The sequence below is a fragment of the Elgaria multicarinata genome, chromosome 22, assembly GCF_023053635.1.
Source record: "Elgaria multicarinata webbii isolate HBS135686 ecotype San Diego chromosome 22, rElgMul1.1.pri, whole genome shotgun sequence".
Lineage (NCBI taxonomy): Eukaryota > Metazoa > Chordata > Lepidosauria > Squamata > Anguidae > Elgaria > Elgaria multicarinata.
In genome coordinates, this window is record NC_086192.1 from 7356602 (window position 1) to 7377550 (window position 20949).

Genomic DNA, 20949 nt, shown 5'->3' on the forward strand with positions numbered 1-20949 from the left:
AATATATTATTAAAGTATTAATGATACATCTATTATTATTTATGTATATGAATAAAAAGAGTGGTTAGAGTGTTGGACTGGGACTCAGGCGTTCTGGGTTCTAGTGCCCAGTCAGCCAAGAACCTCACTGGGTGTGTTTGGGCCAGTCACTGAATCTCAGTTTAACCTACCTCGCAGGGTTGTTGTTCTGAGGATAAAATGGAGAGGATTGAGGATCATGTGCAGTGTTTTGGGCTCCTTAGATGAAAAAAGACCAGAGAGACCCAGAGCTTCAGCTATGGGGCGGTATATTAATAATAATAATAATAATAATAATAATAATAATAATAATGATAAATGATGTATGGATGGTTCCATAAAGTGTCCCTTTGTAGAAGGATTTTTGCTCTCTCTTGTAGAGGTAACATTCCTGAGCACACAGTCTCATTTTTAAACGGCAAAATCCGTGTGAATTGTGTTGTGGGGAGGAAAATGAAGGAATCGCTTTTATTTATGTTTCTTTTCAAGGAAAAACAAATCCCAGCCCACAAAGACCCAACTCCCTTTGTCCGTATTATCTTCCCTCCCATTGTTCAAACAATGTTTCAGATTTTCTGATGTGCTCCCAGACTGGGCACCCTTTGCATGAGGTTAGGAATACAGCCCAAGAATGCGGGTGACAGCGCTTGAAGTTGAGCAATGTTTACCCTGTTCGTGTCCGGGACGTCCACTTGCGCTGGCGAACGTCCATTTGTCAAAGAGCATTCTTCCATTATCAGGGATGGGAAAAGAGGGGAACCAAAAACATCTCGAGAACAAGTCCTCTCTGCTAGTTGGCGGCGTTGGCTCTAGGCATTTGGCCATATAGTTCGGGTTGATGTCCCTGCGGTGGATTTGCATGGCATGAGTGGTTTAGTGTATATCCAGAGAACTGATATGTTAATAGGAAGAGCCCTAGTGTATCAGTCCAAGAGTCTATCTAATCCAGGTTCTCTGTTTCCTGGAGCAGCTATCTGGTATCTGGATTCTAGGAGCGCAGGGTGAGCAACCTGCAGCCCCCTTCGCCCAATGTGCCCTCTGCAACCAATCGGTTCAGAGCTCTGACAAGAGTGAAGTATTCCTCCCATGGCAACCCTCTGAGCAGGGAGGGAAAGGGGGTGTCAGAAAGAAAGTGAGAGAGAAGGGGGGCAGAAAGAGAGAGAGAAAGGGTACCAGAAAGAGACAGAAAAGGGGTGGCAGAAGGAAAGAGAGAGAGAGAAGGGTGTGTGTGTGTGTGTGTGAGAGAGAGAGAGAGAGTGGTGATCATTCGCTTTTGGCTCTGTTCCCTCCATTCACCAAGATAGGCCCCTTTACAGAAAAAATATATATACTCCCCTCCTCTGTATTAGTGGATGGTTTGTATACAGGAGTCCACAGCGAAGTGATGGTGACATTACTTTTGGGTGTATGTCTTGTGGGTGGGGGTGGGGTGGGGTATGTAGAAAGCCACAGCCTTGGCTTCTCCAGCTAAAATGATCAGGCCGAGGTAACCCTGGAGAACTGTTGCTGCCAGTCAGTGTCGACAGTACTGAGCTAGATGGACCAGGAGTGTGACTCATTTTAGGGCAGCTCTCTGTATTTCTTCAAGAGGCCTTTCTGAGCTCCACCTGAAGATACCAGGGACTGGATCTGGGACAGCTCTTTCTGCAACAATACGTGTGTTCTGCCTCTGAGCTACGGTCCTTCCCGTATGAACATTAAGAAGTGCACCTGTTGAAGAAGATGTGACACTTTGCAGGGTTGGAATTTGGAATTCAGGCTTAAGAATCTTAGTTTTTAATTTAGCTCCAGGCTGTCTCTTTTTTATGGCTTGCATTCTAACAACGCTTTTGGTTGGTGGTGCACGGCGCTTCATAACAAATTATCTTTGAGCCCTGAGACTGATAAAAGGCTTTTTTTTTGTTTCCCAGCTGGCTTCCTCGGTTAATTATTTCTGATCTGCCTGATACACTTTCCAGTGTGGCATCCAATGTGCGCTGTGGATGTCTCCGAAGGTTCGGAAGATTTATTTTTAACCAAGTTAAACATGCGTACAATGAATCACTTCATACCTTCCAAGTGCACCTGTCGAACGAGATGCGGCACCTCATTTTCTCACAACTGTTGGCGGGTATCAAATGCATTCTGAGCATGGGAAATGTCTATGTTTGTGGGCCCGGAATTTGGGCTGGAAAACCTTAGTTTTTAATTTTGTTAGTTCCGTACGTAATTCATGAAATTCTCAAGGAAGGATAGTGATGCATATGCAGGACGCCAGAGTTGCAGAACTCATGAAGCACCCTGATCCGGCCCATGCTGTGTCTTGGAGTTCCTCCAAGGGGTGGGGTTTAGGCTCCAAGCCCCACCCCTTGGAGGAAACCCTTTGGTGGTCATTCACAATGCTATCTCCAATTAGAAGTGGGAGTTAGAACTCACCTGTTCAGGAGGAAAAGCAAGTGCTTTAGCCCCCGTGCAGGTGTATCCGCCACCCTTTATCCCCGCCTCCATCTCCAAACTCAGAAGTAGCAACAGAGATGAGCAACAGTGGGGATTGGGACTCACAAATTAATCAAAACTGCACATTCTACACAATATATTGTGTTTGCCGTGGTGTCTGCCAAAACTCCTTTTATGGCACTAAAGCCCTACTTGCTAGCCAGCGGAAGTTTTCCTGAGATTTCACTGTCTGGCCTTGTTCTTTTCAGCAGGGTCTGTGGCAAATGTTTTCCAGTGTTAATTTACAGGTTGAAAACAGCTGTTAGGTGTGTTGGGAATATTGCAACCTTGCCTGCCAATTGCTGGAAGGGGGCAGTGTTGCAGTTAGTTAGGTCATGGGAATTTTGACCACAGCTAGCCCTGGAATCTCTATAGTCTACAGTGCGGTTTCCTGCGCTCCTCCTCTTCCTCCTCTCCTTTCTCTCTCTGACTTCCTCCATTGCTGGAAGCATATGTGTGTGTGTTTGCTCTCTCACTCCAGCCTGTGTAATGGAACACAAAAAACGGACTGAACAAACTTCTTTTTGAAACTCTACGCCAAACTGGCTTTATTTTTTTAATGCAAGAATATTTTGTGAGTAAAACTGTTTTCTTCACTAAAAAAGGGTGCGATCTCCTTTTTTATTCTAAGATAGACTTGTGTGCAAGTGGGACAGGTAAACGCTCATTCTGCTTTGCCTTTTTCTTTCTCTGCTATTTGCCTTTCTAACAGGACACATCATTATTAAATAATCCCATCCATATGGTGGAGTAGAAAATTCTCCAGACAATCACTGTGCAAATGTTCACATTTTTTTTTTCAGTCTTACAGCTGTTTCTTCTCCTTTCTCGGGGATGTGGAACTTCAGGCTAAATTCAGCCCCTCTGGGGTCCCAATCTGTCCCTCTGGGGTTCAACAGATAGCCACAACTGTTCCTCTGGACCTAACCATTTCCCCCCAACTACTGTTCATTTGGGGGAGTGTTTCCTGGCTTTTGCACAGGTACCTCAACCCAAATTTCCCACTGGCTGCTGCTTCTTTCTCTTTGATTAGTCATAAGGGGAATCATCCCCAACCAAAGATCATGCTGTGAATATTGGAAGATGTCACCAAGCTACATAGCCATTCAGATTTGGCAACATGACAACACGGGTGAAGGGAAATGAGGGAAACTCAGAGCGATGTGTATGATTCTTGGATGAGTCACAAGACTGAGCCCAGGCAATCAGGGACCACACAAGATGTGTTTTGTTTTTTAAGTTTTGGGCATATATATTTCACCTTTCTATTGAAATACAAGGAACAACAATAAGAAAATAAGCCATACGACTGACCAAGGGGCTATCTTAGATGCCCCGCATATCCCGAGGTGACTCCGCGCTTTAAAAGTAGCCGACTCACCTCAGCAAGGTCACCACTCTCTTTCCACTGTCTGTCAGTGGTGACCTCAATTCCGGTTCAAGCTGGGTGGGGTGGGGCGGATCGAGGCCCAGGACAGGACGCGGTAGGCCAGGAAGGCAGGGCTTGATGGGCCAAATGGCCACCAGTGCTTTCCCTCCTGCAATGAAGATTAACGTTCCCATCCCGCAGCGGCCTAAAACAACGATTATAAAAAAGTAGTGGTAAAAACAGTGTCGGTTTCAGGGTTTTGAGGGCCCTGGGGGAAGATGCCCTCCATGGCCCCCTCCCTCAGTGAGTCCATCTTCTCATTGCCATGGTCACCAGCTGCTCCTCCTCCTCCTCCTCTTCCTCCTCCTGGCTCCCACTTGCTTGCTTGACAGGTACGGAGCCAGTGAGCAGGTAGGCGGTGGCCTCTCCTGCTCCTTCTCCTTACCACCTCCGTTGTCTGGGCCAGAGTGAGAGGCAGTTGAACAAGCAGGTTGCAATGGTGGAAAGGTCTGGGCTCCCAGCAACTGCCCAACCATGCCTACTTTTGATAAAAAAAAAATGTAATCTTAAAACAGCTCAAAAATCCATAACGATAATTCAAAACAGCAGTGGGCAGGACGGCCCATCTTAAACGGCAGCAGCATCCGAAAAGGTTCAAAAAGGATATATGGCAAAGCAAGTCAAGTCAGATGAGAGTGAGAAGCAGAGAGAGAGAAATGTGAGGGCTGCAGGGTAATCTATAAATACTGGAAATAAGTAATGAAACCGGTGGTAGATTTTCACAAGAAGCGCTGGCGAGGAAATGGTTATAAGGGGGGCGTGTTTCAATACTGTTGAAAATGTTTGTGGGGTGGGGGGGGAAGTGTTTTGGCACAGTTGGGGTGGGTTTTTTATTTTATTTTTTTAGAACAAGTTGAAATTAATATTCTCTGGATGGTGAATCTCTGCCTGGAATTAGATGCTTTTGCAGTGTGAGTGTAAAGATCAGATAAAACCACAACATGGAGCATAACCTCAAAAAAGGTTTTAACTTTGACTCAGTTGGTGGAATATCAGCTGTTGCTTTGGAACAGGGTTCGAGTGCGTTTTGGTGGGTTAAGTGGTGTCTGTGTTGTTTGCTTAATACCTTACTATGAGGAGCTGCTTCCTCATTCATCTTGAAAGAAACATGTGTGTACTAAACACTGAGCACATGGCTTTATCCTGCAAAGTTCAAGAGAGAGAGAGAGAGAGAGAGGTCCCCTTGTGCATTTTAAGCAGAGATTAAATTTGTACTGGACATTTCTTCGTTCACAGTTCAGCCACTGTGAACAGGCAGTATGAGTCTATGGCTCTATATGATCCGATTCAGGAAAGGCAGTCTGTGCATGCTCAGAGTCACTCTGACTTCGTCTGTTTTTTCCTTGAAAAGCAAAACACCATTTCTCTCAAGGGCAAACACTATGTATATTATAATCCCTTCCCTCCTCCAAGGAGCTCCAGGTAGTGTATGCAGTTCTCCACCCTGCCTTTTATCCTCACAACACCCCTGTGAGGTAGGGTAGACCAACGGATAGGGACTGGCCCAAGAACACCAAGAGACATTTGTGCCTGGGTGGGGATTTGAATCCAGGGCTCCCTGGACCTAGTTTGACACTCCAACCGCTATGCCATGCTGGATCTATTCCGGACCTTATTGATGACTCTCTTAGACTTGGATGGTAATGAGCAGCCTGAACAATGGCATTCCTGAGAGGCATAGAACCAAGAATACTGTACTTCTGAATATCAATTCTTGGAGGCCAAACAGCAGGGAAGGGCTGCTTACTTATAGGCTTTCTGGAAACACCTGGCTCCCCACTGTTGGAAACAGTAAACTAGATGCGTCTGGGCTAATTCAGCAGGGCTCTTCTTACCTTCCCCTCTATTTCTGATATTCAGGAGTGAGTGCTGATGGTTTTGTAGCCAACGTGGCACTACCCACGCACGAGGAAGAGGTATTGGTCGGCTTAGGGGAGCCCCAATGTTTGCAAAAGTACAAAAAAAAATTGGGGGGGAAACTAAGGGGGAGAACTCCCCAAACAGCCTAATGACTGAGGATGCCTTTATGACTCCAGACAGGGACCTACTCTTGTTGTTTTGAGCTGCGTGGTGTCGTGGTTATGGAGTGTCAAAACTAAGGAGTGAGAAGACCCAGGTTCAAATCCCCACTCAGCCATGAAGCTCACTGGTGGACTTTGAGGTCCAATCACTATCTCTCAGCCTAGCCTACCTCACAGGGTTGTTGGGAAGATTAAAAGTGGGGCAGAATCCTGTACGCTGCCTTGAATCTCTTTGAGAAAGGGTTCAGCTGCCAATGAGCTACCGGGCCAATTTCAAGGTGTTTTTGTTAACGTATGAAGCCCTAAATAAAGTGGGACTAGCCCTTGCAGTTGAGAGTTTAATGTTGCAGTAGAGCATTTAATGTTGCAGCATCCAACACTTTTCCTCTTGATATTACACCCCCCCACACACACACACACACTATCTGACCCAGCCAGCTAAGGTTTGTAGCATACAGTAAGAGTAGCTTTCCTCAAGCCGGTGCCTTCCAGATGTTTTGGACTTCAACTCCCATTTGCCTCAGCAGGCATGGCCAATGGTGGTTGTCAAAAACATCCGGAGGGCACCAGACTGGGTCAGAGTGCTGTAGAACGTTGCTGATCAATTGCATGGTGTTGTTGGTTTTCTTTGTTATGTTTCTGGTTGTTTTCATGCCGTTGTGCTTTGCGTCCACCGCTTCGATGCCTTTGTGCAAGGTGGTATATAATTCTGAATAATAAATAAATACAAGCAACTAATAAATAACTCAAGCTGGTGTGTATAATCCATCTCCATTTTTTCCTCATAGCAGCAACCCTGTGAGGTAGGTTGGCTGTGACTGGACCAAAGTCAGCCAGTGGGTTTCCATGGCCAAGTAGGGACTTGAACCCGGGTCTCCCGACTCCCAGTCGAACACTTTAGCCCCTACACCACACTGGCTCTCAATAATATGACATCATCATCATCATCATCATCATCATCATCATCATCATTCTTCTTATTCTCTTCAGGAGTCCGCTATAGCCAACCAGGGAGCAATGAAGTCACTTCCTCCCACGGGAACAGCTCCATGGTGACCACTAGTCAAGCTGTCCTCCAGCAAGTTTCTCCAGCTGGTCTGGACCCGGGCCACAGCCACAACCTGCTTTCACCGGATGGCAAAATGGTGAGTACACCTGGCCTATTGTAGCTCAGGTACTGATAAGATAAGATGGCCTAGCAGGCAAAACAAACAAGACTTTCTTCCCCCCCCCCTACTTTTTAGAAACTCTCTGGGAGTCCCCCCCCCCTTTGGGTTTTTTTTGCACAAGACCTATATTAAACAATGAAGCGCTTGTGAAGATGGGGAGGGGAAAACCTGAGTACATGCTCAGTAAATGCTGGCACTCTGACCTTCCCTTTCCCTGGCAGTGAATAGTGGCGTAAGCTTTGAAACACGCCAATAAATGTGACACAGAGACGTTCCCGGTGTATTGATTGAAAGCCTCCCAAAGTGGAATGATGGGATGGATCTCTGTTTGCTCTTCTCCACCCATGACATTCCCATTGATACACACACACACACACACACACACACACACACACACACACTGTCATTATTTTATCCATTCCAGGTCTTGCTTAATTGTTCAAAAGTTTTAAATTTCATTTAGCAAAGCTCCCAGGATCCCTGTTTTCTTTTCACTCCTATAAATATTACACCTAGGTCAGTATAATAATTTTATCCACAATTTTATCAATTGTTTATTTATTACATATCTGTAGTGCCCAAAAGACAAAGGGGAAAATGTAAGCTCTAAAAGACATGATAAAACATAATATTAGAAGTTGAAAATGAAATAAAACCAGAGGTTAAAAACAACAACAGCAAAACATGATTGGGGGTGGGGTGGGGAGACCAGATTGGGACTGTGATGTGGAGGAAAGACTTTCACCATTTACACCCTGCATAGTCCCCTCTAAATGGTGTGTGGTGGGTATACCCACTATCTGCAATCAGAGGAAAGCTCTTATTGGTACCAACAGGAGACGCTGCCCGCACTCCCAGTCTGTTTCGGTGTGGGGTGCTTGCTATTTATTGAAATACACATATTTTGGAACTTAGATTACAATCCCATGCTCACTCACCTAAGATAAAATCCCTTTGAATTCCATGGGGCTTACTTCTGAGTAAACATGCTTAGGATTCCTCTGTAAAAGTAGCCAAATACAACATAAATTTTAAAATCGGTCTCCTAGCCCTGGGCAGGTTAAAAAAAAAATCATCCTCATCCAAATTTGCATTGAAATTTGCCTAGGAATTATTCCAATGGTTGAATTCTATCCATGCGTTAGTGTGGCCTCTCCAAGCATGTAGTCAATCTTTTATGACTCTGCACTCAGGGCCATAATTCTGGGAAGTGCATTGACTGGTTTTGTTTGTTACCATGGGGTCAAATTCTTTCCTGGTCAGGTGACCCTGCTCCCCTTGTCATTAATTCATATTCCCCCCCTCCCCCCCGCCCTAATCACATTTCCAAGATATGCTGGTGGGTTATATGAGCGTTTGGAAATGGTGTGGTTTTTGTTCCGCATGCGTACCTCGCTGAGGTGTACTGGCCTTGAGGAATGCCTCTTTCCTCAGGGCAAGAATATAAGGAATCGTGTTGTGCTTTGAAGAAAATTTGCATTCTTTTTATAACACTCCGAAAACAAAACAAATGACCATGAGTAGCACATCCAGGTTACATATTTTTTAATAAATCTATGCACATCGCCTGCATATCGGTTAATTCTTTCTTTTTTTTAATATAGTTGATGGCCTGCATTAGTATTCTAATTTTCAGTAATTTTCATTGTCTATTCTGGTAAACTAGGGAGGCCCTTTTTGAATTGGCAAAGAAAGAGGAAATGCATCACCAAAGAAGAGGACAAAAAAGGGCAATTTGCATTTTAAAAAATTGCATATGCGTGATGCAAATATGGAAACAAATTTAAATGGAAATACAGTACATCCCACCATAGTGCGAAAGACTGTGACCTGTGTGCCCACCTGTTTAGGTCCTAACTGTGGGTGGGCAATGATTCTTTATTTTAAAACCAGGATTGGCCACAACAGCCCTTCAAATAGGGGACGGGCCTCTGGCAGCCCTCTAGAAGGGCAGAGTCAACATGTGGCTCTTCAGATGTTTTGACCTACAACTCCCATCAGCCCTGGCCAGCATAGCCAATGGTGAGGGATCATGAGAACTGTAGGCCAAAACATCTGAGGACCACAAGGCCCACTTCCACTCCAAACAGAGGATTATCCTCTCTAAACTATGGTCACTCTACGGTGAACCCTAGAGTTCCTCAGAAGCTTATCAGATGTTCCTCAGTGAGAACATTCAGGAGAAGTGCTGGCTCCAGGATTTTTGAGTCAGCCGTTGCCATGGTCCCTTCTAATGGCCCCTCATGTCTGTGTGGGTTCTTATATTGGTGGGGTCTTGCCTTCCCTTCCTCCACCCAGTCATTTGCTGATGGAGGAGGAAGAGGATGGTGTTGATGAACAAGAGCTGGCCACCACTATAGCTTCCCCACAATGCCTCACAGCAATGTTGCTGCAGGATATTGTTGTGGGCAATTAAAATGGCAGCTGCCCAGTGGATAAGGGAGTCAAGGCACTACATGCCTTGAAAAAACACATGCACGGTGGACAGGTTTCCCTGAAAGACAGTTTGCCCGCCACTACCACTCTTCCCCTCAGTGTGTGGCCAAAGAGGAGTGTTTGATATGGTCTCAGTGAGGCCCATAACCAGTGTGCACCTGAGAACATGTGACGATGCCGCAGGGCTGGACAGGTGAAGCTTGCCAACCGAAGCAGACAGAGTCATCTTGAAAACACTTGCCAAGATGTAGTCTATTTCAAATATCCGCTGTTTAATCTGAGGTGTTTCATTTTTATCCCCCTCTGGGATCTTTCTTACTGGGTTCCCAATCCTTGCTACAATTATACCTATTTCCCCTCTTCGCTTGGGCCCTGTCGAACCTCAGTGGCCGAAGTGTGAGAATATTCTAGAAATTCATCCTGTGGGGTTATTTTTCTTGGCCTAGCTTGACTGATTCATGTCACACTAGGTGATTTTTATGATCTTTCTCTCCCCTGGCTGGGGTTGCATAGTTCTCTTCTGAGAGAGCCTGGCTTTCCATCCAGAAAGTCATTTTCTAACTACCTCAGTCAGGGTCACACGGCACTCTAGAAATAACGTTGCCAAGGGAATATTTTTCTCCCCCCGCGAAGTGAAATGTGAGGCAAATTTTTGGAGGGCCTTTCTTTCTCAGGTGAAACATCTGTAGGAATTTTGAGGGAAGTTAATAAGGATTTTGAGATAAGGTTAGCAAAATCTCTCAGGGTCTAAATTGCCACTGCTTTTCACCTAAAGCCAAAACTGAGGGGAAATTTAGAAGGCCCAATTCAGACAAAACAACTCTAGGAATTCCGTGGGTAGCTGCGGGTGGGGGCTTTCAATAGGACATGAGATTTCTAAAAATGGTATTGGTACAATGGTTTTATTTATTCCAAACATTTATATTCTACTTTTCAGCCTCAATATGAAGCTCTTTCGTTGACTGCCCATGCCTCAGTTTTGAACTGTCCATTCTTCCTTTCCTTGGCAGATCACGGTTTCTGGAGGTGGGCTTCCCCCAGTCAGTACTCTCACCAATATTCACAGTTTTTCCCATCACAATCCACAACAGTCCCAGAACCTCATCATGACGCCATTATCAGGAGTCATGGCTATCACCCAAAGTAAGTGCTTTTCTGTTCTGGTTTACTAGATTCTTCTTCTCTTATTTTCTTTTCTCTCCATCTAAAAGGAAGTGTTTTCTGTATGTCCTCGATGGACTCGAAAACCATACCTCCGGTTATCCTTCTATCTAGGATGGTTTTAGGCATAGTGAAAATTTCGTCCCCCATCTTGAAACAAAATGAGCAACTGCTTGCGCTACAGATCGATTCAGGAGAGCTCCGCTAGCATTACTTGAGTTTGGGGAACGTTGCCATTGGATACCGCCACTTTGTTTGCTTTTAATGATTTTTTAAGAAGAAAAGAAAAAGGGATACCTGAATCCAGTGTCAGCCCAAGCGAGCCCTCCTGGCGAATGTGGGACCTGCTTTTTCCCAACCACGGTTTGGGCTGGATGCTGAACAAGAGGGAGGTGTGGAGGGCAGGGCAAATAAAAATGGACATTTATTTATTTCAGTTATTTTTATCCCAGAGCAGTAAAATAAGACCGTCCCTACCTGCCCACATACTTTCAAACTAAAAAAAAACCCACGATATACAAGAAAAGAAGGGTGGGATGGGAGGACGGAAATATTAAGTCGCCGAGGCAGCGCCAGCCCAAGGTATTTTGCTACCTGAGGCGAAGGACAAGATGGCGCCCTCTCTTGTTCCACATACAAAAGCCGACTGGACTGTTTCTTCAACACCGGCAACGGAAAAGCATCCTCCACTGTAGCTGAAGGGGCACAGGGCAGGCAACTTGGCACTCAGCTCTCTCCTTCTACACCTTGCTGCCGCCTCCGAGCACTTGCCGCCTGAGGCGACTGCCTCTGCCTAATGGTAGGACCGGCCCTGAGTCTAGGTTATTAGTTGTAGCAGTCGTTCTAGGTTATTATGGCTGTTTTATCAATTCCTCTGCTGTTTATTGTTGTGTATTATATTGTATTTTATTCTTTTAAATATATTGTCAATGTCAATGAATGAATAGTTTATTTGTTTGTAGCACAAAGACCATTACAAAATACAGAATTGCTCACATAGAGCAACACACATTATTTAAAATATTCGAGGTACAATCCTTTCTCAACCAAGGAGTCAGTCAGTTTTATTTATTTATTTACTATGTTTCTATAACACCCAGTAGCCGAAGCTCTCTGTTTTAAAATGGCGGTTTGGTTTTTTAACTCCTCATAATCTGCCCAGAGAATGTAAGTTATTAGGTGGATTAGAAATGTACTAAATTATCTGTCTAATGAAAAAAAAAAACATTCATTAAACGCCCCACAAAAGAACTATATTAAATAAATAAATTAAATGAATACATCATCTTTCAGTAGAGCTGGTGAAATGGCTTTGCCTCCCTCCTCCCTCTCTCTCTGACATTAAAAACTAGATTTTTTTTAAAAAAAATGGAATAATATTTTCTTTAAAAATTCAGAAATATTAAGGGTGCAATCCTATGCATATTTAGGAAAAAGTCCTACAATCCTATGCATGGTTTGATGGGGGAAAGCCCTACAATCCTATGCATGTTTAGATAGGAAAAGCCCTACAATCCTTTGTATGTTTAGATAGGAAAAAGTCCTACAATCCTATGCATGTTTAGATAGGAAAAGCCCTACAATCCTTTGCATGTTTAGATAGGAAAAAGTCCTACAATCCTATGCATGTTTAGATAGGAAAAGCCCTACAATCCTTTGTATGTTTAGATAGGAAAAAGTCCTACAATCCTATGCATGTTTAGATAGAAAAAGCCCTACAATACTTTGCATGTTTAGATAGGAAAAAGTCCTACAATCCTATGCATGGTTTGATGGGGGAAAGCCCTACAATCCTATGCATGTTTAGATAGGAAAAGCCCTACAATCCTATGCATGTTTAGATAGGAAAAAGTCCTACAATCCTATGCATGTTTAGATGGAAAAATGTCCTATAACTCCCAGCATGTCAGTTGTGGAACTCCCCCCCCCCCATCTAAACATGCATAGGATTGTGCTCTTAACGTCTGTTCAAAAGTAACATGAATTAAAGTGTAACGTGACTTCAGTGCAAACAAATTTGTCAAGGTCTACTCTGATAGTTTCTTAACTTAATCCAGGACTGCCCCTCAAACGGGCTTGAAACCCCCCAAAGCCTCTGATGTGTTCCTCCTCGTCTTCCTCTCTCAGGCTTAAACAGTTCCCAAGCGCAGAGCGTCCCGGTCATCAACAGCGTGGCCAGCAGCCTTGCAGCTCTCCAGCCCGTCCAGTTCTCCCAGCAGCTGCACAGCCCGCACCAGCAGCCCATCATGCAGCAGTCACCCAACCCCATGGCGCAGCAGCCGTTCATGGCCACGGTGACGCAGCTGCAGAATTCACACAGTAAGGATCTTGTCAGGTATTTGCTATGGGGGGAAACGGGACTTAGGCGCTCCATTGCGTGTGTGTTGCTGGGAGGGGCCGTTGTCGCATCCCAGTGTCGGTTCTCCAGAACAGTCTGAAAATCACTGCTTTTGAGCAAGATACGACTTCTATGGCTCTGTAGACGCTGGCCTGGTTCTGACGTAACAGGAAACCACAGTTTCTCGTTGTGGCCCTCCAGATCTTTCGGCCTACAAATCTCCTCAGCCCTGGCCAGCATAGTGAATAGTGAGGGATGATGGGAGCTGTAGGCTAAAACATCTAAAGGGAAGAGGCCGAAGCTCAGTGGTAGAGCCTCGGCATCTCCAGGTAAGACTGAAAAAAATCCTGCCTGAAAGCCTGGAGAGCCATTGCTGCCAGCCAGTGTTGACAATACTAGGCTAGATGGACCAATGGTCTGACCCTGGCAGGATCTACACTACTCCTTAAAATGGTTTAGAACAGTTTTGACAACTGTTGGAGTCCATGACATACTCCATATACAGTTTTTAAACTGTTTTCAAAGTGTTATATCCTGTTTGGTGTGAGCCAGGAAGAAAGCTGAGCAAAGACAAAATCAGACAGGGGCCCCAATCCAGGGAAGCATTCAGGAAAAGGAAGAAGGAGAGTAGGCAGATTCTTCAGACTTAGGACAAATCGCTCAGACTGATGAGTTGGCTTGGCTGCAAGAGTTTCATGAGGCATAGTCAAAGTTTGGAATTCGTTACCACAAGACATAGTGATGGCCAGCAATTTGGATGTCCAAAGCATCTGGAGAGACCCAGGTTGGGGGAAGGCTGGTGTTGGGTTGAAACCAACGAGATCTGAGTTCAAATCCTCACTCAGCCTCCAAACTTACTGAATGACATTGGAACCACCAGTCACTATTTCTCAGCCTAAACTATATCACAGGTTTGTTGCAAGGATAGGAGGTGGGGAGACACTGTATACACCACCTGAGTTACCTGGAGGACGGGTGGGATAAAATTGATAACTGGATTTTGTTTCTATTGGGAACATACTTATTGAGGAAAAAGTTCCACTAAACTGGAGTTAATACTGTGTGGATTTAACACAAAACCCTGTTTTGTTCATAACGACAACCAAAGTACAGGTTGAGTATGGGTTGATGTTGATTCGTGTGTTGTTATTGAACTGAGGGTTGTTGAATCGTGGCTTGTCATTACATACGAACCCTGCACTATGGTACATTGATGGTGCTATATAAATAAATAAATAATAATAATAATAACTATGGGTTGTTAATCACGAACGAACCAGGAAGAGAACCTTTGCTTTCTTGTTGAGGTGTGAACTCTGGGTCGTTCGTGGTTAGCAACCCATAGTTAAACCATAGTGCAGGGTTTGCACATAATGACAACCCACAATTCAACATGAACCATGATTGAACGGCAAACTAACCCCTACTCTGGCTTGTCATTACAAGCAAACTAGGTCAAAGGCTGGTTTGAGGAATGATTTGAGGGAAAGAGAACTCATTCAGGAAAATGGGCTGACTACAGATGTAAAATTTCCGGACATTTTGAAGACATGGGGAAAAAAGTTTCCACCCCACCCCCACATTTTTGGGGGGAGGGGGAAACAGGGTTTTTTGGAAAAATAGAAAAAAATGCAGTATTAGCACATTTTACAGATTGAAAATCGCTTTGTTACTTTAGGAATATAAAATCTAATTATGTACAGGTTGGTTTGGCAAAACATTATCACAGTTGGTACAGTGTATTCAAATAATTATTACAAATTGAATTTACCTTTTAAAATTTTTACTATTTTTTGTAACAAATGGAGCTACAAGCTCCTGAAGTGTAAAGAACCTCTTTGGATTTTGCCAGTTTATGAGGCGCAGGCAAAAAACAATTTAAAAACACACAGAAGAAACCATCGACATTAGTAACAAAGAAAATTATTTATGCCCAACTACACAATTAACATAAGTTGTGGTTCAACCCTTATTGTAAATACATATGAGGAAGTTCAAACGAGTTGTTGGTTTCACCCAAGAAGGTTCTGGAAACAACTGTCTGGCTTTGAGATGCGTGGAGAGAAGGCTTTTTGCTCAGGGGCAATTTATGACTGTGCTCTCAAATGTCTGTCGGTCTTTCTCTCTGTCTTGCACCACAGGATGACTGTTGTTCTTGTTTTCTCCACAGTGTACGCACACAAGCAGGAACCCCCTCAGTATTCCCACACATCCCGGTTCCCTTCGGCCATGGTAGTCACGGATACCAGCAGCATCAGTTCCTTAACCAATATGTCTTCCAGTAAACAGGTAAATGACGAATCAAGTACTGTTTAGGGTATCAGGAGGGGACAATCTTTGTGTAGAGCGGAGGCTGCATTGGCCTCCCTAGAAATCTTCTTTTGGGGTTGTACAAAAGTGGACGGGGCTGCTGGTGATTGGGGTGGATCACACCCACCTACACCATTCATGTTCAGGATTGCTGCAGGGAAACAGTGACCTTGATCGGGATTGCTGAGGCGAGGGGGAGAGGCTGATCAGCTGCTTTGCAGGCAGCGCAGAGTGGCTGAGAGCCGCCTGAGGCTCATGAGCTGCCGGTCGGTTGCCCACGCATGCGCCAAGCTAAGCCACAGGTTGAAAACATGACCTGATATGAGCTGGAGTTCTGCCAGTCCACACACACACACGTGTGGCTCTGGCCTCCTAAGCGATTGAGAACGCTGGTGTACCTCTAGGGTTGCTCAGGTCACCTGAGGTGCAGGAGGCGGGACCGAAGGGGTTGTGTTTAGTACGATGAGGCGGGGCCTAGCAAGGCCAATGGATGACACTCGGTGGGCCAGGGGAAGAAACTTGATGGACATGGGGCAGAGCAAATAGCACAAGCTCTCACACTAAGCAGAAAATCAGCTTCCATTGAGGGAGAGAAGGGTTCAGCTAAAGACTTCACAGGAAAAGTGGATCTTGGCGGTGGAGGGAAGAGATTTGTCTCAAACAAACCGCGGTACAATTTGCAGCAATGAATGAGGAGGGAAGACAATTTGAAGCCAAACGCCATAAAAGTTAGGCAAGGACAACCTGGCCACGAAAGCTCCCCACTTCAGAGCCACATCGGTCCAAAAGAAGAAAAAGGGGGCTCCTTTTCGCTGTAAACCGGCCATGATGCTTTTCGCGATGAAAAACTGTTCCAGAGCAGACAAAAGGGGCCTCTTTTCTTCCTCTTTGTGCATTGTGTGTTCCTCGTTTCAAAGGCAGCTTTGCAGAGTGTGGGAAAACGGTGGCCTCTATTGATTAGTAGATAGGCAGGAGAGAAAGCCTTGAACTTCTCAACAGATAAGCTTTGGCGCTTTTTAAAACACACACACACACACACGCACACACCTTGGTGTGCCAAAAAAGTAATAATGGGGTGGGTTCAAGAATGTTTGGAATGAGAGTTTGGACGGCCAGACAGGGCCAGCGTTACCTGGAGTGTGCTCAAAGTTTGCAGAGTGGATGAGGAGAAGTCGGCAGGCGCTTCCAGTTGGGTTTGCATGAGTGTCGGATTCATCAGATCTGTGTACCCAACCTCACCAGGCTAAGTCACAGGGAGGGCTGTGCTGCTAGTTCTAATAGAATTGTACTGCCTTCCCCATCCTGGTTGTCTCTGGATGTCCTGGAGGGCACTAAGTTGGGGAAGGTTGAACCAGTAATATCAGCATGGATAGCCCAGTGACGGTAGCCTCTTGTCTTCAATGAGATCTATGTGAACCCCACCCCCTTTTGAGAAATGCTGCTCCTTACCAAAGCTCTGATTTCTTCCAAGAGTCATCAAATCATTTTCACTTGAGACAAAAGAAAAGCCAGCGCCGAACTCACCCAGTCTCCAGCGATAATTGCCCAGGGATGTGTAAAGACATGCAGGGATAGCTTGGCCATGGTGGTACAGGCATTAGTAGCCTCAAGACTGGATTACTGCAATTGCTGTAGGTGGGGCTGCCCTTAAAAGTGCTCCGGAAGCTGGAGCTAGTGCAGAACGCAGCAGCTTGGCTGTTGTCAGGAGCTGCCTCCTTTCAGTATATAACTCCTTTGCTGGGGGAATTACACTGGCTGCCTATTGGCTACTGGGCCAGCTTGAAGGTTCTAGCACTACTTGGGACCGGGATACCTGAGATAGCACCTTTTCCCTTGCCAACCTGCCCAGTCACTGAGGGCATCTGAGGGTGTGTTCCTGGTAGTCCCAAATGGTCTGATTGAAGTCCTCCAGGGGAAGAGCCTTCAGTGTGGTGGCCCCCTTCCTATGGATTTCCCTACCTTTGGAGGTCAGGCAGGTTGCCAACATTGTGCCGCTTCCAGCACCTCCCGAACGCATTGCTGTTTCAGGAAGTTCAGCTGCGGTTTACCAGAACTCAGGTTTTATCAGAACGCTGTTCTTTTAATAAGAGTAATTTTTAATACGGCGTTTTTATTCTTTTATTTCATCTGTCGTTCACTGCTCTGAAAATATGGCGTGGTATATAAATATTGTAAATCCAAAAGATATTTCCCAACACATTTTGCTAGTCTGGTGAAAAGATACTTTGGGCGGACCAAGTGGGCCCTGCAGAGGAACATTGATCTCACGTTGTTTGAAGGCCAGAGTGTTGTTTTCAAGGCCCGCCACTCCCGCTGGGTTCCCACCCTTTGTAACGCGCCGGGGAAACCGCTTGCCTCCCAATCTCCATCAGTCAAGCAACCAGGCGCGTCCGTGCTCCTGGGGAAGACCATTTCCTTCGAAAGGCTCTATCGATTCATCTGCCACGCGCTCAACCCTAACTTTGCCCTTGATTGATTATTCCATCTTGCCCTCCAGTTGACTTTGATGCTTGCTTGTTGAAACAAGCCCGCCTAGATTCAGGAAGCGTTCCCTTAATCAAAATTCGGCAAGATGCTACTTGCTCGGCCTTGCTGGGGAGCCAGGGAAGGCTTGAGTGGCGGTGAAGAAAACTCAATCTACCTTGAAAGAAAGCTGATAGGGAGAATCCCCAGCAGCAGTCAGCTATTTGCCATATATTTCTAAGAACAAGTCTATTCAATACAGCAACTCCGAGCATTTCCAGTTCCCACCACTACAGTTGGGTCGCTATGGGTTCCCAGTTTCTTCTTTGAAAATTCAAAAGACAGCTGTACAAGCAGCCTCATTAAATGGATATGCTTTGGATTGAGGGCGTACACACTTCAGTTCGTTATTGAGAATGGTCATGCACAGCTCCGTTTCATACTTTCATATAAAGAACTGGGAGCTAGTAATCAACTTCAGCCTCATCAACTATAAAGGCATTTGGAAATACCTTGAAAATTTCATTCCCCCCCCCATTAATGTTTTTTTTAATTGTGTTTTTAATGGTGAAGAAAAAAAGGGGGGAGAATAAGAAATTACAAGCATAGAAATATCAATGTTCCATGAAATACAACATTCTACAAATAATAATAATAATAATAATAACAACAACAATGCGTAAACTTTAAAAGAATCATAGAATCATAGAATAGTAGAGTTGGAAGGGGCCTATAAGGCCATTGAGTCCAACCCCGTGCTCAATGCAGGACCAAATACCCATATTTTTATTCATTCGCATGTGGCACCTTTATACCACCTATTCAAATGTTGATAGCGTTGTTAGGTCCTCAATCCATTTAATTATAGGAGGTGTACATTTTTCCTTCCAGTATTGTAATATCAGTCAAAAGAGCCTGGAAAATCCATTTGCGCTGATCATATGTTAACTTCCATGAAACCGGTAAATAGTACATCATTCAATATTTTAAAAGTTTCCAATAGAATGTTTATCAGTATTATGGAGGCAACTTTGGGGGCATTTCCAAAACATATGGTGAAAAGAAGCAATTAGTTACATTACATTTTTAACAATTATGCAAGTTAGACAAACCTTTATTAAGGAGATGTGCAGTCCAATAAACTCAAAACAAGCTGTTTTGCTGAATAAGGCGTAGCTTAAGATCCACAGATACTTCAGGTACAGATGCTGAAAACTATCCATTGATTAGGCAAAATCTGGTGCTCCAATTCTCGGTTCCATTCCTGTCTTAAACCCTGGGCATCATATTTATTTACTGATAAGAAGTATTTATATACATGAATCGTGGGTCAACACGACTGATCCACCACTATAAGTGATTCCCATCACAATGGAGACGCCGAAGCTGTGAAAGCGGCTGGACCAAAGCTAGATCCCAACAAGTGTTGCAACTGCAACTATTGCCATTCAGCCGTGGCGAGTAAACCATATTTAGCGCGCAAATCAGAAAATGACAGAAACGCATCGTTTGGATCCAATAATTGAAAATTTCATAGAGAATCCCTGTTTTCCACAGTGTCAGGAAATGCTGCATCCCCCCCCCCCCAGTACCCTTTCTCTAAGGTCATGTTTCATGTGTGACTTCCAACCTCTGCATCTCTCTTTCTCTAGTGTCCGCTGCAAGCGTGGTGATGTTCCTTATCTCCCTTCCTTTGCACCCAGCAACCGGAAATGATTTTCCCCCCATATCATCCTGCCAGTGACTGATGACGGAGTCTTGGGGCCCGGAGAGTTGCCATAGTGAAGCTCGGACCGCTTGTCCAGCATCACGGCCGAAGAGAGGCTGCTCCACCGGGAGTGAGGGCTGGAAGTTTCCAATCAGCACCTTTGGGTGACTTGTGGCGACGGGAGCAAAGATGGCATCCGCGTGGGACCGGGGCCCCCAAAGAGGGGGCTTTCCCCACAGTATTTCCCAAGACTGATCGTCTTAAGGATTTTTAAAGTATTTTCCTTCCCTAGGGCATTTCTTTTCTTACAAGAGACACAAGAACAAAATGGATACTGAACTGAGAGAGAGCACAAAGTTGAAGATGAATCATATTTATAAAGTTACATTTCTCTGCCAAAACGGAATGGAGGGCGAGGTTGGGGCTGTTACTTCGAGTTGCAAAGGAGGAGCCAACTGCGCTGTCGAACTGAGCCGACCGAACTGTATATAGAGGAACTCCATTTCTTAGCTCCTGTCTTCCCTTTCCCCTAGGCCTATCCACAGAGATTTATATTAAAGAAAGTTAATGTCCAATGGATGTATAAGAAATTAAGTGCAATGTTCCACACCTGTACATAGCTTCACAAGATCTATTATTTCTCTCTCTCTCTCTTTTTGTTTGTTTTTGTTTTGTAAGGACAAGATTTAATTTGCAATGTTCCTTGCTTGTCGTTTTTGATGAACACAGCGTGGGTGGGGGGATGGAGAACTTAGCCAAGGACGGTGATTTGCCGGCGTTTTGTACAATGTGTTTCAGATGGAGGGGGCGGGTGTCAGTGCCTTTCCACAGCTATGGGCAGGGCTGGCGTCATGGGTAGGCATGGTTGGGCACGTGCTGTGGGACCACACCCCAGCAGGGGCCCACTGACAAGCGCCCCCTGGAGTTGCTCCTCCTCGTCACCCTGGCAACCTGCTTGTTCACCTGCCTCCCACTTTGGCCCAGACAACAGCGGTGGTGAGAAGGGTGAGCAGCAGATGCCATGGGCTGCTTGCTGCTCATTGGTTCTCTCTACTTGTCAAGCAAGGAAGAGGAGGAGCAAGAGCAGGTTGTGACAATGGTAGAGAGAAGGTAGGTTTGTTGAGGGAGGGGGGCAGTTGAGGGGGGCTTGTCTCTCAAAAGCCTGGAGCCAGCACTGGCTATGGGCCACCTGATGTCAAAGGTGAGGACAGGAAGCAGTGTTCAAATGATTGGAAATAACCTGAGGGGGCTTCATAAAATCTATCAGCCCCCCCCCCCATGCTCCGATCTCTTCTAATTTTAGCCAAATCATGCTACCCCTGGCTGCAGCCTTGCAGATGTAGTTTCGAGGGGTACTCCAAAGGAGGGGTTTTCCCCACTCCCCAAAATCCGACCGTTGCTCCGCAATGGGCTGAATGGCT

At 45.2% G+C, this 20949-nt stretch overlaps 1 protein-coding gene across 3 annotated transcripts in view; it reads left to right on the forward strand.

Annotated features, from left to right (window-relative positions):
* The window catches only part of HNF1B (HNF1 homeobox B), a 66685-nt gene extending 46456 nt beyond the window's left edge, over positions 1 to 20229 (forward strand). For 2 of the 3 annotated variants that reach the window (XM_063146825.1, XM_063146827.1), the window contains exons 5-9: positions 6934 to 7088; positions 10559 to 10691; positions 12837 to 13028; positions 15218 to 15336; positions 19473 to 20229. In XM_063146825.1, coding sequence (XP_063002895.1) covers positions 6934 to 7088; positions 10559 to 10691; positions 12837 to 13028; positions 15218 to 15336; positions 19473 to 19493 — 620 coding nt within the window. In that variant the 3' untranslated portion in view covers positions 19494 to 20229. Of the gene's footprint in view, positions 1 to 6933; positions 7089 to 10558; positions 10692 to 12836; positions 13045 to 15217; positions 15337 to 19472 lie in introns of all 3 variants that reach the window. The other variant, XM_063146826.1, reaches the window with a different exon arrangement.
* Positions 20230 to 20949: the final 720 nt, after the last annotated feature.